We start from the raw sequence: 17,649 nt of genomic DNA, 5'->3' as shown, positions 1-17,649 counted from the left end.
GTAGTCTGTATCGATACCACCAAAAGTACACGATACTCGATACCATGGTGTAGTATAATTTATTTAATTATCTATTTTTTACAAAATTAAAAACTCCTGGAGGACATCCTCCCCTGGCTGATACTGGCAAAAAGAGAGGGGGGGATATTTTAGTTATCAAACACTGTCTGACAATGACTAATAAAACAGTGCTAAGTGCTAATAACAAGTGCTAAGGTGCACTCCTAAACACACACACGTGCACACACACACACCCCTACCCCTTATACTCTGAATACAAGCATTAGTTTGAATTCACTGATATGGTGGCAGGCCAAAAACGATTTATTAAAACCATGAACATTTGAATAATGATTAGTGACATTAGGCTACATTTAGCTGACAGGGCACGGGCTGAATGGTGATGCATGCTGGCCCATTAGGAGGTAGTTTATAACATTGCAATGTGTTAGCGTCATTAACAAATAACTGGCTATCACAAACATTACATGGAGCATAACGTTAGCTGGTTTCACGGCAACAGTGCAGCTGCCTCAAACAAACATAATATAGGACCGTCTTTCAGGTGCTTCACCAAATTCCAGGTGTTTCCTCGCTTTGTTTGAAATGAATGATAGCATTGGTTGCACACCGATACAACAATTCTGGCTCTTTTTACAAACGAGATGAAAAAGACCCCCACAGAGAAGAGAACTTTGTCAGAATATTACAATGATAACGCTCTCTCAGCATTAGCAAGATGAAGGTGATGACGGTGGACTACAGGATTTTGCTGGAGGGAGATCACACCCCCATACACATCAACAGAGCCGTAGTGGATTTCCTGGTCCTTCCTGATCATTAGGTCTGGCTCTAGAGTTCATAAAAGCTCAAGAAGTTTGAACTTGCCCCTAAGATCTCACCAGCTTCCATCTATGTATCATAGAAAGAAAGCATCTTGACTGGTTGCATCACTGTGTGGTAGGGAACAGGCTCTGCCCAAAACTACAAAGCTACTGGTTACAGTGCCTGAGGAATGCTCGCAAAATCAAAATAGACTTTGCTTCTCTTTGCTTGTCATCTAACAGCTGTTACAGAACTATTTAGATATCAGGAACAGTTTTTACTTAGGGGCTTTGACATTACCACATAGCCTTATGTCCATTCTCACTTTACAGATTTGTCACGAAACCGTGATAGTGTCTGTATGCTGGGACCTCATGTACTTTACATTAGCATTGTTATTTTGCAAAAAATAACAAAAAGTACTGCTATCAAACTTTACCAAGCAAATAGCCCATCTTGCCTTCTTATTAACCTAAATAGAGCAATTTATATTTATTCATATTTATTGATTAAATTTGTTGATATCTTGCTCTTACCAGAGTCTCGCATTTCAGTATACAAACAAGCTTGACTGTATGTGCAATGATGCATAAAAGACTTTGACCTTTTGACGTTGCTATTTCAGAGTGGAAATGAAAGTTTTATTATGGCATTACTGTTCCATGACCTTGGAAAAACACTCCATTGTTGTGACCCTTAATTTCTATGAAATTATTTTTATTTTGTGTATGTTTAATTTCTTCTTTAATGTCAGCATTGCACAATACCTTACAATGTTGGACATTATGAGTTATAAGTTAGGACTTTAATAGCCTGAACATGCTCTGATAAAACTGGGAACTGCTGTTTTGTATTTGTTCCTGTTTTCTCTCAGTGCACAAGAAGCCATTGCAGGAAGTAGAGATTGCAGCGATCATTCATGGTGCTCTGCAGGGCCTGGTGTACCTCCACTCCCACAACATGATTCACAGGTAGAGTGTCAGTTCCCCCCAGGTCCAGTTTTCTTGTTCTAATACTTATTGGTTCCCTTTTTAGATATCATTGTGTATCCTGTTCATTGAGTGTGAATACAGTTGTATTATGTTAAAAGAGATGCATCTTTTGGATTTGTATAAATGCCACTCAGATAGGGGGTCCTGGTGGGTTTATTGCCATGCCAGGTACAAGCTGCTAGAAAGTCACGCACCATGTGTTCATCCATAGGTATCTGAGCATCACAGTTTTAGCCTGGAGTATACATGCAAATACTTGTCAATATAGTCATGTGAAGAAGAAAAAAAAAAGGAATTTAAAAAAAAAATCTTTTTTCTTAATATTTGGATAAGCAAACATTGATCCTCTTTCAAATACTGGCTGTGAATGAAGTTGGTTCACTCTATGAACTGGCACACAAAATTGACATTTTGTTGTAATTTTCACAAATTAACAAAAAAAAAAAACAGGTCACATGGAAAAAGTAAGTACACCCCTACATTTATCACACCTTCACATCCATAAAACTAGAATCAGGTGTTCAAGATTGGGTTTGAGTGATTAGAACCTGCTTAGGGAGTGCAACTGGAACCTGTCTCTTATTTATACCCCTCTCATATCTAGCGTCTGGTGTTCCCTTTGGTATTGAGGTGTGTGGTGGTGTTGATTAAATGTTGGTCTATGCCAAGATTAAAGAGTTCTATAAGGCCTTCAGAAAAAAAGTTTGTGGATGCCTATGAGTCTGGCAAGGGATTTAAATTATTTCAAATTATTTGAACTACATTATTCCACTGTAAGGCACGGATTTCAAATGACTGCCAATTTGTCCAGGTCTCCAAGAATACCAAAATTTCATCCCAGGATCTGCTAGTAAGCCTTGCAACTGTTTGTGTCAAAGTCTATGGATCTACAATCAGAAAGAGATTGCACAAAGGTGACCTGCATGGGAGGTGTGCCAGGAAAAAGCCTTTGCTATATAAAAGGAACACAAGAATACCGCAAGAATACCGTTTGCCAGTGAGCATATAGGCAAAGACCAGGCCTTTTGGAATAATGTGCTCTGGACAGACAAATCAAAGTGAGTTGTTTGGCCACAGTAACAGCAGACATGTTTGGCACAGACCAAAGCCAGTTTTTCAGGAAAAGCACCACATACCAACTGTGAATCATAGTGGTGGAAATGTTATGGTTTGGGGTTGCTTTGCTGCCTCAGGGACTGGACATTCATTGATTCAACTATGAATTTTATATCATATCAAAGAGTGCTTGAAGATAATCTGTCCGAAAGTTGGAGTTGAACTAAAAGTGGACCTTTCAACAGGATATTGATCCTAAGCACACTAGCAAATCTACCAAGGAATTGCTCAAAAAGAAGAAATGGAGGATTATGGAATGGCCTAGTCAAAGCCCGGATTTGAATCCCATTGAAATGTTTGGGAGAGGGGGATTTGAAATGGGCAATACATGCAAGAAAACCCTTAAACATCTTGCTGCTGAAAGAATATTGCATGGAAGAGTGGTCAAAAATTCCAAGCATGGTGGACAGTTATGCAAAACGCCTACAAGACTTTATATCTGCTAAAGGGTACAATGCTAGCTTCTGAGGCCAAGGGTGTACTTACTTTTTTCCACAGAAAAATCACATCTATTCATATTTCAGTTGAGTAAATGATTGAAAAAGCTAATTTATTTTAAAGCTAAAGTATTTTGTTCAAGTACATCAACTTTATTAATAGGCACTGTTTTAAATATGATCAAATGTTTGCTTGTCCAAAAAGCCAACAATTTCCATGGGGTGTACTTATTTTTTTCACATGACTGTAGTTGTCAATAGACTTGGCTATATAAGTGACCTTTATATATATAAAAAAAAAAAAAAGAATATATATAATATATTCCCAGACCAAAGCATATGACACTGTGCCATGCAGTTTTTTTTCCCAAATGTTCGGTTGAGCTGGGGGGGGACATTGACTCACTGAGCTGAGTCACTTAAACTAGAGCTACATCTGTTGCGTCTGTAGTCTTTCACGAGTTTTGTAGAAGTGGTATTTACCCTTCCTCACTCCCCCCCCCCCCTTCTTTCCAGTTTCTCATTTATTGCCTATTTTTAAACCTGCCACCACTACCTACTCTCTAAAACTATTACAAGGCCTGTTGTTTTCTAGATCTTTTGCTAGTGTCTGATTGACGATTGTGTTTGTGTCATATACACAAGCACAAAGAAGTGATTTGACAGGGTGAGATTTAAATATGTATAGTAATAGTATTATACAGTAACTGTTGTTCCCGTCACTGACACTATATTATTATTATTATTATTATTATTATTATTATTATTATTATTATTATTATTATTATTATTATTGCTGCCTAATAACTTAAGCTCTATAACATAATTGCTATTACCACAGTGGCTCTATCAGCTTATGTCTTGTTGCTACCTAACATGCTGACCTTATTGTCTAACTACATGACCCCATGGAAAGCAATTTTAGTTGTTTTTCTGGGGAGCTTGAGCTATATATGTACAGCAACTCTCAAGTTCTTTATCTATAAAGCGAAATGTGAAGCAGACTTATACCACTTTGTTTTCACAATGCACAAATCAATCAAACCACAAAAGAACCCTACTCGGACCACCTCCTGAGGTGGTCTCGGTACTGTTCGTTTGTGGGTCCTTTTAAGGGGGTCTGAGATCATTTGGAGTGTTCACGTACATTGGCCCAAGACTGCTTTGAGTGCTCCAATGAACTAGGTGTGAAAATGCCCATAGATGTTACCTAGATGAGGATGAGTTCCTGTTTGAGTCTGGTTCTTTTCAAGGTTTCTTCCTTATGTCATCTCAGAGTTTTTTTTATTGCCACATTTGCCTCTGGATTGTTCATTAAGGATTAAATTTATCAACTTAAAATATATATATTTCTGTAAAGCTGCTTTGTGTCAATGTCCATTGTTAAAAGTGCTATACAAATAAAATTTAATATGCTTCTGCTATGCGTTTAATAAATAAATGAGGAACAAACTGCAACAGAATGCGGTGCTGTTAGTCTTGTATAGTTCTTATTTTATTTTCAGTAAAATGCTGCATGTTTTATGCTGACATTTGGCATGATTTATTGCTCCTGAATTGAATGAGATTTAAGTGGTGGTAAATTTCTTAAGTTTTTGTCAAATCCCAGGTCCCTCTTCCCCTGGCAAGGTGGATATTCACTATGCATATGATACCTTAATTCTGGGTCTTTTACTGATAAATTTTTGTGTATGTTTCCTCGCAGAGATGTGAAGGCTGGAAATATCTTATTGACTGAGCCAGGGCAAGTAAAATTGGGAGATTTTGGCTCTGCTTCCATCGTGGCGCCTGCCAATTCCTTTGTAGGCACACCCTACTGGTGAGAGATGAACTTTTTTTAAATGAAATTTTACAAACAGTTTTAAAACGAATGAGTGATAAAAGCCGAAATGCTCTGCCTGTGATTTTTTTAATGATATGTTTTGCATATATGACTCGGCGCATGCATTAGCTGCGATGGCACGGGCGGTGCGTTGTGTGTGTGTTTGTTTGTTGTTGCTAGTCTGTTTGTCAACGGCTAAAACATCATGGGGAATTGGACAAGTTGGATTTGGATTATTTCTATAACTACATGGATTGTTAGTGACTGTACTGCTTGGAGTATTCAGTTAAATGATGTCAGAGCGGGGAATGGACTCGCTTATTCACCGGAGGAACTTCTACTCCTTCGTAACTCTATCCACTGCCAACTGAACCCATTTATTGCCATTCCGCTGGATATAACACTAACAACTGGCTTAAAGAGGAAGGCGAGGAGGGGTACTTTGTAGACTTAGAAGGCATCCTTTTCAACCTCCACTACCCTCAATCATCCTTTCAAACGTTCGTTCATTGAAAAACAAAATGGACTTATTGCATGCGAAATGTCTCACGGATGTACCGTTCCTGGAGGCATGTGTTCTCGCTTTGACAGAGTCCTGGCTGGATAAGTCTGTCCCGGATACCGACTTTAGCCTGGACTGTTTTGAGATCTTTCGTGCAGACAGAACCAGTAATTCGGGGAAAGAGCGCGGAGGTGGTGTGTGTATGTACATCAACTCGCAGTGGTGTACTAACATCAAAGTACACAGGAAATCTTGTAATCCGGACCTGGAGCTACTCACCCTGTCCGCCTGTGCCTTTTACCTCCCCACGGAGATCTCAACTGTTGTGCTTAGCTGTGTTTATGTTCCTCCAAGTGCTAATGTCAAGGCAGCGGCTGAGCAGATAGCGCGTTATACACAGACTATGCTCAGCAAATACCCGGATGTTCCAGTACTACTACTTGGAGACTTCGACAGCTGTCGGCTTGATTACGCATTGCCAGCCTTCAATCAATATGTAGATGTACCAACAAGATTTAATAAAACTATATATTTATGTTACAGTAATATCCCGGAAGCCTATAAAGCTAGAGCTCTCCCACTGCTAGGATTAGCGGATCATAATGTTATCCATTTACTTCCTGTTTACAAACAACGGCTCAAACAACGCAGGCTACTAATACACAGCGTCCCTCAATGGTCCGAAGATGCTATTGCATGCCTTCAAGGCTGCTTTGCATGTACAGACTGGGAAGTCTTTGAGGGAGAGCTTGATGAGCAGACTTTGGTTATTACTGATTACATTAAATTCTGTATGGATTCCTTGATACCGGTAAAGACTTCCAGAACATACCCAAATTCAAAACCTTGGATCAACTCATCTCTAAAATCTCTTTTCCACAAGAGAAAACTTGCCTTTAAGCAAAATGACTTTGCTGGTCTCAAAATCATACACCAGGACATCAAAACTGAAATATTCAAGGCTAAAAAGAAGTATAAAAACAAATTGGAGCAGGACTTTGCAAATATGAACACCAAACAGGCTTTTCAGCAAGTCAGGTCTCTTACTGGACAAGCCGTTAAACAGACTGTTTCTGTACCAGATCCCACCACCTTTGCTGCTAATCTTAATAATTTATATGCCCGTTTTGATACCTCTGATTTTTCAGCAGAGTGTGATAGCCTTTTGGATTCTTTGCCTTCTCAAAAGCTGGATTACGAGTCCCTTCTAACTAAGCAGGATGTCTATTTCCAGCCTATTAAGTGCAAACTGAGATGTAATAAGATGGAATTCCAGGTCAGGTCTTGAAAAACTGTGCTCTGGAATTAACCCCATTCTTCATTCTCTTTTTCTTCGATCACTTTGTACTTCAGCAATACCAGTCACATGGAAAACATCAGTTGTTATTCCTGTTCCCCAAAAAACTCATCCAACAGAGTTAAATCACTACAGGCTGTTATCATTAACTTCAATCATAATGAAATGATTTTAGAAAATGGTTCAAAAAATGATGCTTCCATATGTTTCACCCTTTTTGGCTTGCCTCCAATTTGCATATAACTAGAAGAGAGGTACAGGGGATGCAGTGACTTGTCTCTTGCACTGTCTACTTCAACACCTGGATATTCCTGGAAACTATGCCAGACTTCTTTTCATTGACTTTAGCTCCACCTTTAACTCAATTCAGCGTCATCAGGTAATCAGGAAACTACAGTGTCTGCAAGTTCCATCACCACTAGTACACTGGATTTATAATTTCCTTTCTAATAGACCACAAGTGGTAAAGGTGAACAATGCATTATCACCCATTATTGTTCTCAACACTGGTGCCCCTCAGGGGTGTGTATTTAGTCCACTTCTTTATATTCTCTATACAAATGTCTGTCAGAGTCCAGTCACGACCACTCATTACTTGAAATATGCAGATGATATTGCCATTTGTTGTATTGCTTAATAAGGACAATGATTCTTTTTTGGACTATCAACGCTCCATAGCACATTTTAGTACATGGTGTGATAACTATCAAAAAGGCTAAGGAACTGGTTCTTAGCTCTTCCAAAACACTTACCCATCCTTCCAGTATTACCATTAACGGAGAGATGGTTGAAAGTGTGGAGCATTTCAGATATCTGGGCATTACATTGGATAAACCTCTCAACTTCAATCAGCACACTCTAGGTATTTACAACTGCTATCAACAGAGACTCACAGTTATTCATAAAGTTAAATATCTGTCTGTTCAGCCTAGCCTGCTTCTTCTTCTTCTGTACTGAAGTATTATTGAACCAGTTCTTATGTATGGTGCCATTAGTTTTTTCAATATGCTAACAGTAACCAATAAGAACAAACTTTTGAAAATAACAAATTTAGCAAGAAAAAATATTGGTATTCCCACCCCTAATTTATCGGACTGTGTCAGTTCATATACGCTCCGGAAGGCACATAAAATTTTGAATGACCCAAACCACCCACTTTATCAATATTTCAACCCCCTTCCTTCTGGCCGCAGGTATAGACTACCCATGTGCAGAAAGGCCAGCTATGGTAGGAGTTTTGTTCCTATGGCTATACGAGCGTTAAACACACAGGTACTCAGCCATTGTGATTCCAGATGCATTTGTTCTATGATGATCCTTATGTTTTTCTTTTTGTCCCCTTCTCCCCTCTATGCCTGTGATTGTTTATGATGGTTTATATGTATGATGATATGTTTTTGTTTTGCTACGCACACACGGTGGAAACAAATTTCCTCTTTGAGGACCAATAAATTATCTATCTATCTAATTATGTAATTTTGGCAACTAATGGCAGATGCACTATTAATAGTAGGGAATGTGTGTGTTTGATGTAGGATGGCTCCAGAGGTGATCCTGGCCATGGATGAGGGCCAGTATGAAGGGAAAGTGGATGTGTGGTCACTCGGCATCACTTGTATAGAGCTGGGTAAGTAATTGAGCATTTGTAAAGCTTTACGTTTACTTGTTTTATTTTTGTGGGTTAATGTAAAACTTTGACAGTTAAATTTCCTCTTTCTGTATTATAAAAAAAAAAAAAATAAAAATAAATTCATTTTTAAGTTGAAAGTATAGGAAAGTGTTGTATCAAAGCTTGTAAATAGACTTTTCATCTAAACCGGGATAATTGGAATATACAGTGCATCCGGAAAGTATTCACAGCTCTTCACTTTTTCCACATTTTGTCATGTTACAGCCTTATTCCAAAATGGATTAAATTCATTATTTTCCTCAAAATTGTAGAAACAATACCCCATAATGACAACATGAAAAAAGTTTGTTTGAAAGCTTTGTAAATTTATTAAAAATAAAAAGCACATCTAAGTATTCACAGCCTTTGCCATGACACTCAAAATTGAGCTCAGGTGCATCCTGTTTCCACTGATCATCCTTGAGATGTTTCTACAACTTGATTGGAGTCCACCTGTTAACCCGCAGTTAACAATACACGTCAGAGCACAAACCAAGCCATGAAGTCCAAGGAATTGTCTGGAGACCTCCGAGACAGGATTGTATTGAGGCACAGATCTGGGGAATGGTACAGAAACGTTTCTGCAGCATTGAAGGTCCCAATGAGCACAGTGGCCTCCATCATCCGTAAATGGGAGAAGTTTGGAACCATCAGGAGAAGGGCCTTAGTCAGGGAAGTGACCAAAAACCCGATGGTAACTCTGACAGAGCTCCAGCGTGTCTCTGGAGAGAGGAGAACCTTCCAGAAGAACAACCATCTCTGCAGCACTCCACCAATCAGGCCTGTATGTTAGAGTGGCCAGACGGAAGCCACAGCCCGCCTCGAGTTTGCCAAAAGGAACCTGAAGGACTCTCAGACCATGAGAAACAAAATTATGTAATCTGATGAAACAAAGATTGAACCCTTTTGGCTTGAATGGCAAGTTTCATGTCTGGAGGAAACCAGGCACCAGTCATCACCTGGCCAATACCATCTCTACAGTGAAGCATGGTGGTGGCAGCATCATGCTGTGGGGATGTTTTTCAGCAGCAGGAACTGGGAGACTAGTCAGGATCGAGGGAAAGATGAATGCAGAAATGTACAGAGACATCGTTGATGAAAACCTGCTCCAGAGCGCTCTGGACCTCAGACCGGGGTGAAGGTTCATCTTCCAACAGGACAACAAGCGACCCTAAGCACACAGCCAAGATAACAATGGACTGGCTACAGGACAACTCTGTGAATGTCCTTGAGTGGCCCAGCCAGATCCCAGACTTGAACCCGATTGAACATCTCTGGAGAGATCTGAAAATGGCTGTGCAACGATGCTCACCATCCAACCTGATGGAGCTTGAGAGGTCCTGCAAAGAAGAATGGGAGAAACTGCCCAAAAATAGCTGTGCCAAGCTTGTAGCATCATGCTCAAAACACTTGAGGCTGTAATTGGTGCCAAAGGTGTTTGAACAAAGTATTGAGCAAAGGCTGTGAATACTTATGTACATGTGCTTTTTTTTTTTTTTTTTTTTTTTTTTTTTTTTTTTTTTTTTTAAATAAATTTACAAAGATTTCAAACAAACTTCTTTCACGTTGTCATTATGGGGTATTGTTTGTAGAATTTTGGTGGAAAATAATGAATTTAATACACATTGGAATAAGGCTGTAACATAACAAAATGTGGAAAAAGTGAAGTGCTGTGAATACTTTCCGGATGCACTGTAGGGGAGCAGAATTTCTTAGATTATTATTATTAGTAGTAGTATTTACTTTTCAGTATAGTTACACTGGTAGTGGACTTGTTCACTATCGCATATCTGTATCATGGGATGATCTGATGACCTTTTAGGAGTACATAGTGACCGATGGTACATTTAGTTTATTTTCAATTTGGCTAATGGTTTCCTACATTACCCACAATGCCGTTCAAGTGGGCACTTGTCATCTCAACCTAAAGAGAGCAGTGCAGCAGCACTTTGGTCCTTTATGTAAAGCTCTCACTCCTCCTCATCTGTACACCCTGCTCAAACAGATCAGATTCCAAAACTTCAACTTTCATGTTAATACCGCCGTCCTCAGTCAGCATCGATCTTTGATATTTCACAGATTGCTAAGTAGCCGAGCCAATTTGGTTGTCGATCACAGCTGCAACATTTGTTGCAACATCTCCACTGCTTCTATGATAATTTCTTGTTAATATGAAAGTGTTGTTCATTTAAAACCCAATAAAATGACATTAAAATGTTTTTATATGCAGAATTATATAGCTTTATAGGTATTACTGGTATTATGCACATTTTACAAGGAGGTGTTGAAAAAGATATTGGTGTAGGACCCTTCCCAAAAGAGCCAAATTGGCTATAAATATCAGAGAATATCATGCTGGCAAATGACTGTTCAAAACTTTATGCAATAACATAAAAAAAAGAACTGAAGGGAACTCTTCTAATTTAATAAAAACAAGAAGTTTGGTGCTGCTCAACAAATGTAATCTCTCTCTCTCTCTCTCTCTCTCTCTCTCTCTCTCTCTCGCAGCGGAGAGAAAGCCTCCCTTATTTAACATGAATGCTATGAGTGCCTTATATCACATTGCTCAGAACGAAAGCCCAGTCCTGCAGTCTAATCACTGGTGAGAAATCATTTCCTATAAACATCATATATTTATTATCTTTTTGTCTGTCTTTTTCAGGAGTCTCCCTTCACACCTGATTCTCTGATACTGACTCGATACAATGTCTTATTATACGTTCCCATTTTAACACCTTCCTTCTTATCTAACACACTGAATTTTTTCTTTCTTTTTGTTAAATTTAAGGTCGGATTATTTCCGAAATTTTGTGGACTCCTGTCTACAGAAGATTGCCCAGGACAGACCTACCTCTGATGTGCTGCTCAAGGTGAATATTATTACAGTATCAAAACTCCTACTCTGTCATATTCATTCACAATGATCAATCCACTTTATGAGAACCTTTTTAGTCAGTCTCAACAGTGAAATCTGCAGAGGTTCTTTGTGAAAAGAATAATATCTTGTTTGACACACATTACAAAATTTTTGACACCTTAGTAGTACAATGCCTGGGGGAAAAAAATATGGTATCACCACACTTGGAGGATGTTCACTTGCCTTTTTTTTTTTATTTTTTTTTTTACCTCGGAGCAAATAAACAAAATCACAGATATGAGACAAAGCAATTTTAATTTAATAGCTGAAAATTCTGGCTTCAGGAAACCAATTGCATCAAACCAATTAAAATAAATTTTGATTAATCGTATAATTTTTTTTCTCCAAATTAAGTAGTGGAAAATATATTGAATTGCCGACTGTTGAGGGGAAAAAAATTATGGAATCTTCAACAAAAAAAATCACAATTAGTACTTTGTTGCTCCTCCACTGTCTTTTATGATGGCCTGAATTCTTTGAGCCATGGACTTCACTAATGAAAAACAATATTCTCCATCAAGCTGGTTCCCACTTTCTCAAATAGTGATTAACAGATCAGCTTTGCGGGATGGATCTTTGTCATGGACCAATATTTTTAAATTTCCACCATAAATTTTAATGGGATTGAGATCCGGACTGTTTGCTGGGCATGTCATCGAGCTGATCTGCCTTTCCTGAAGAAAAGCTTGAACAGTCTCTGCTCTGTGGTAAGATGCATTATTATCCTGAATACTGACTTGATCATCACCAAACCTACTTTTCTATCTATTTGTTTATTTGCTATGAAGTAAATAACCCAGGTGAACATCCTCTAAGTGAGGTGATTCCATAATTTTTTCCAGGGGTTGTAGTAGTCCTCTATTTGTTATTGTTGATACTTTGTTTCACTGATTTAAGAATAAACTTAAAGATGAATCATTTGGTGTTTGGAAAATATAACAAATAGTCATGGGGGGAAAAGAAAGTTCACCTTCCTCAAGTTGTGTATTTTTATTTATCAGGCCCTAAATAACAATTGTGTGGTCCTCACCAAGTTCTATAAACAAACAAATAACCACAGGTTACAGCAAAATAATCCACAAAAGATTTTAATATGTAGGCATTTTTTCCTGAAAAGTAAAGCAACTTTCAGAAAACAGGTGGGGGTGAAAAATAAGTATACCCTTTCTACTTCCACAATGCAGAACATTTGGCAGTTTGGTGTTCTGGAGCACTCGGGTGTGTCTACACCATTCCAAGAAGAAAGGACTGCTTTCATTTCCTGATATTTACATCTAGATGTGCTAAATAACTTAGAACATAGCACCTTTGGTAGCAGACCACCCAATTTTCTAGGTAAGCAAAAGTGTTGGAACAGATAAACTTAAAATAAATAACTCAATATTTTTGTTTGCAATAACTGCGTCAAGCTGGCGACCCACTGACATCACCAAACTGTTGCAATCTACTTTTGGGATGCTTTTCCAGGCTTATACTGCAGCTTCTTTCAGTTGTTGTTTGTTTTGGGCCGTTTCTCCATTCATTCTCCTCATCAGGAGGTGAAATGCTGCTCAGTTGGGTATGGCGATTGACTTGGCAAGTCTAAAACCTTCCACTTCTTTCCCCTGATGAAGTCCTTTGTTGTGTTGGCAGTGTGTTGTGTATCAGTCTTGTTGCATGATGAAGTTCCTCCAAATTAAATTGGATGCATTTCTCTGTAAATTGGCAGACAATGTCCCTATAAACTTCTGAATTCATTCTGCTGCTACCATCATGAGTTATGTCATCAATAAAGATTAGTGAGCCTGGTCCAGAAGCAGGCATGCAAGACCAAGCCATGACACTACCTCCACCATGCTTGGCTGATGAGCTTATATGTTTTGGATCATGAGCGGGTCCTTTCTTTCTCCACACTTTGGCCTTTCCATCACTTTGGTAGAGTTTAATCTTGGTTCCAGAACTTTTGTGGCTCGTCTCTGTATATCTTTGTAAATTCCAATCTGGGGGTCAAACAAAAGGTGCCATGTTCTAAGTTGTTTAACATATAAATATCAGGAAATGAAAGCTGAAATTCTGATCTATCGTCTCGTTCATCTTTGATCTCAAACCTCAATATCTTCAGTGTATAGGAATTGCACAATTTTACAGCTTATTAAAGCTAGATTGTTCTACTGTTTTCCCGTTTTTGTATTGGTTATCCAATGTTTAGATGTTGTGTAATCAGCAGCAAATCTATTCAAAAATGCCATGTCTGTGTGCTGAAAATATACCAGTGGAGAATGTGTAAAGGCACAGAGGATGCAGCAGGAATGTAAATGAGGCTACTGGCAATTTTCCCAGAGTCACCAGCACGTATTATTTTAACTAATTCCCTTTTCTTTTCTTTTTTTATTTTAGGCAAAGCTTTCTCCAAACAGAAATTTGTTGCAAAACATTGAGCTTCTAAGCCTTCCTTGACCAATCAAGTACTGCAAAATACTTAAATGTAGTTCATATTTGTGGTTGTTTGAGAATCCACCCTTAAAAGTGGATGTCGTAAGGCAGCATATCATATTTGCCTAAAATGTTTTCTAGAGGGGTGGCATGGTGATGGTGGGTAGCATTGCTGCTTCACAGCAGCCAGAGTCTCTGATTTGTTCCTGAGCTCAGGTTACTGTAAAGAGTTTGTGAACATGCTCCCCGGTCTGTGCTGGTTTCTTCCGGGTTTTCCGCTTATTTCCCAAATCCCAAAAACATGCTGGATTGACTATACTAAATATCCCCAGGTGTGAATGTGTGTGCATGGTGTCCTGTGATTCAGAGTGTATTTTCACCTCACCCGGTGCTCCTGAGATCCACCAGGACCCTGACCTGGATAACGCAGTTACTAAAGATGAATAAATTAATGTCCTGTAGAGGTCCTAAGAAGTGTTGTGGGGTTTTATTCTGTCCTGAATGCTTGCTGTTTGTCTGTTTTGCCTCTTAGCATCATTTCCTGTGTCGTGAGCGTCCTCTGACTGTGGTGATGGATTTGATTGCTCGCACTAAAGATGCTGTGAGAGAGCTGGACAACCTACAGTACCGCAAAATGAAGAAGATACTCTTCCAGGAAACGCACAATGGTCCTGCTGCAGAGGGCACTGAGGAGGAGGAGGTAGGTGAAGCTACTTAGCTGTTCAATCACTGAAGGCTTAATTTCAGTATTGAACAATTAAAAATATATTTTCCACCCTGTCACACTGCCGCTCACTGAATTCATTTGTGAATACTGTACTTATCGATCAACGTTTATTGACAGCTAGGTTATAGATTATAAAGTTATAGATTGACTACCCTTAAAGGATGATCTAGAAATATCAGCAAACGGCAGTAGATGTGAAGAAAATGCGGCTTACAAATGAGCACAGAGCTTATTACTTACAGTGGATTCGGAATGTATTCAGACCCTTTCAGTTTTTGCGCATTTTACTGTCTTATAGATTAAATTGACTTTCTTGGCCATCACACAATAATCCATAATGATGAAGCGAAAACAAGTTTTTAGAAATTTCTGCAAATTTAGTTAAAATAAAAAAAATGAAATCTATTACTTACTAGAAAAGTATAAATTTTTTTCTCTGTACTTTGTAATCCCCAATACCATTTATATAATGCCACTACCATGCTTCGCCACAGGGATGGCATTAACTAGTTGATGAGCTGTAAACTGGTGTTCGTAAGAGGTAGCACTTCGAGTTCAGCCCAGAAAGTTCCATTCAAAAGTTCAAAGTCTTTTAACTTCCTGCCATATGAATTTTACTAAGCATTGGTTTCCATAAAGACCCGATTGATGGATTATTTCTGAGGTGGTTGTTCTTCCAACATGTTCTCCCATCTCTGCGGAGGACTTCTGAAGCTCTGTTATATTAGCCAATCGGGTTCATGGTCATCTCCCTGACCAAGGCCCTTCTAGCATGGTTACGGAGTTTGGCAGGTTGGCCAGCTTTAGGGAGCATCCTGGTGTTTCCAAACTTCTTGCTTTTCCTAACAATTGAACCCACTGTGCTTCTGCTAAAATTCAAACCTTTAGAAATGGTTTATACCATTTTGTATTATACCACCGTCTCGACACAATTTGATCACAGATGTAGGAATGTCGCAAGAACCGATACGTCGGTACCAACGTTCTTAAAACGTGACTGTACTTGTTTTTCTGCAGTATCCTGAGTACCGTTGGTAATGAAGGTACCGGGGTTGCAATTATTCTGGAACTGAATATCACTAATGTCTAATGTCACTAATCATTATTGAAATGTTCATGGTTTTAATAAATCGTTTTTGGCCTGCCACCATATCAGTGAATTTAAACTAATGCTTGTATTCAGAGTATAAGGGGTGGGTGTGTGTGCGTGTGTGTGTTTAGGAGTGCACCTTAGCACTTGTTATTAGCACTTAGCACTGTTTTATTAGTCATCGTCAGACAGTGTTTGATAACTAAATTCCCCCAGCCCCCCCCCTCCCCCTTTTTGCGAGTTTTAGCCAAAGGAGGATGTCCTCCAGGAGTTTATTTTATTTTTTATTTATTTTTATACCACACTGTGGTATTGACTCTGGTATCGTGTACTTTTGGTGGTATCGGTACCGACTACTAGATTTTTGTATCGTGGCATCCCTACACAGATGTATGCAGAGTTCCTTGGACTTCATGGCTTAGATTTTAGTCTTACATTCACTGTGAATTGTGGGACCATTCTAAATCTGGCGAAATTCTAGAGCAGGGGTGGGGAACTCATTTGGGGTAGGGGCCACACTGGCTAAAATATCATCTTAGGCAGGCCGAGAACAATTGGAACAGTTAAAATTTAACTTGACACTTATCACCCAAAATGTAATTCTGAGGTAAATTTTCACATAACAGCCATAATAGGCAGGATTAGGCTAACACACATGAAGGATAAAACTGATACAAGACCAGACCTATCATTTCACCACTGAAAATTGTAATTGCACTGAAATTGTAATTCAGAGGTATTTCATCCTCAATTTTAATGAAATTATCATTTCAAGGAAAATAGGAAGTTAACTGACTGTTGTTTTATAAATGCTGCAACCAACTTATTTACCTTGTCTGTATGTGCCTGGCCAGTATAATGGCTGTACTTAGCATGATTTGTATCGTAATGCCGTCGAATATTAAATTACGGTGAAAACAAACACGTTTTCATGTTAAGTTGGAAATACCCAAAGATCCCAAGTAACCATGGTTTAAGGACGCAGACAAGAGGACCTCTAGTGGATATATAAGTAACTGCATCTTGTGTGTGGATAATTCTTTACATTTCCATTACATTACTGCAGTGGTTCTCAACACGGGGTGGGCACAGAGAGATCGGAAGGGGGGCACAAAGTGTTTTCAAGAAAAAATACAGATCGGGCATCATTTGGGTACTCGGTGTATTTTATTGCTTTTCAAATAGCATGCGCATAAATGAAAAACCACGCGTTCCCTCTATACCTTCTATTTAATGGTAAATGGCACACTTATATAGCGCTTTTATCCAAAGCGCTTTACACTGTGTCTCATTCACCCATTCACGCACACTCACACACCAATGGTAGCAGGAGCTGCCATGCAAGGCGCTAACTTACCATCGGGAGCAACTTGGGGTACAGTGTCTTGCCCAAGGACACTTCGACATGTGGAGTCACCCGGGCCGGGAATCGAACCGCCAACCCTACGATTAGTGGACAACCCCTACCAACTGAGCCACAGCTGCCCCAACATTCTGTTTGCTGGGGACAGGCGGAGTTTAGCCTACCTTTTATTTAGCTGTCAGTGCAGACCAGTGTCGCCAACTTGGAGACTTATCAGACCCCTTTAGTGACATGTTTCTTTTTTTTGCCAAAAAAAAAAAAACACCTAGTGACCAATCCAGTGACTTTTTGGACAAACCGTAGCAACTTTCCAAATGTCGCCAGTACTGTCCTGTAAGCGCGAGGTCTTGCTTTCCCGCTGCACTCACACCTCTCTCTGCGTCTGCTCTGTTCAGTGAGTGGCCGAGAGCCGGAGCAGCACATCCCGTTGATCGCACGGCAGCTGACAGAGACGTGAAATGTAAAAAGAAGCATTGGTTG

At 39.2% G+C, this 17,649-nt stretch overlaps 1 protein-coding gene across 5 annotated transcripts in view; it reads left to right on the top strand.

The window, feature by feature from the left end:
* taok2b (TAO kinase 2b) overlaps window positions 1-17,649 on the top strand; it is a 50,413-nt gene that overhangs the window by 12,007 nt on the left and 20,757 nt on the right. For 4 of the 5 annotated variants that reach the window (XM_017483591.2, XM_047159621.2, XM_017483589.3 and 1 more), the window contains exons 6-11: window positions 1,700-1,796; window positions 5,076-5,189; window positions 8,527-8,618; window positions 11,169-11,262; window positions 11,449-11,530; window positions 14,522-14,689. In XM_017483591.2, the coding sequence (XP_017339080.1) occupies window positions 1,700-1,796; window positions 5,076-5,189; window positions 8,527-8,618; window positions 11,169-11,262; window positions 11,449-11,530; window positions 14,522-14,689 (647 nt within the window). Of the gene's footprint in view, window positions 1-1,699; window positions 1,797-5,075; window positions 5,190-8,526; window positions 8,619-11,168; window positions 11,263-11,448; window positions 11,531-12,774; window positions 12,913-14,521; window positions 14,690-17,649 lie in introns of those variants that run through there. The other variant, XM_017483590.3, reaches the window with a different exon arrangement.

This window comes from Ictalurus punctatus, chromosome 13 (genome assembly GCF_001660625.3).
Source record: "Ictalurus punctatus breed USDA103 chromosome 13, Coco_2.0, whole genome shotgun sequence".
Taxonomy (NCBI): Eukaryota; Metazoa; Chordata; class Actinopteri; order Siluriformes; family Ictaluridae; genus Ictalurus; species Ictalurus punctatus.
This window is presented reverse-complemented; position numbering and strand designations above follow the sequence as displayed.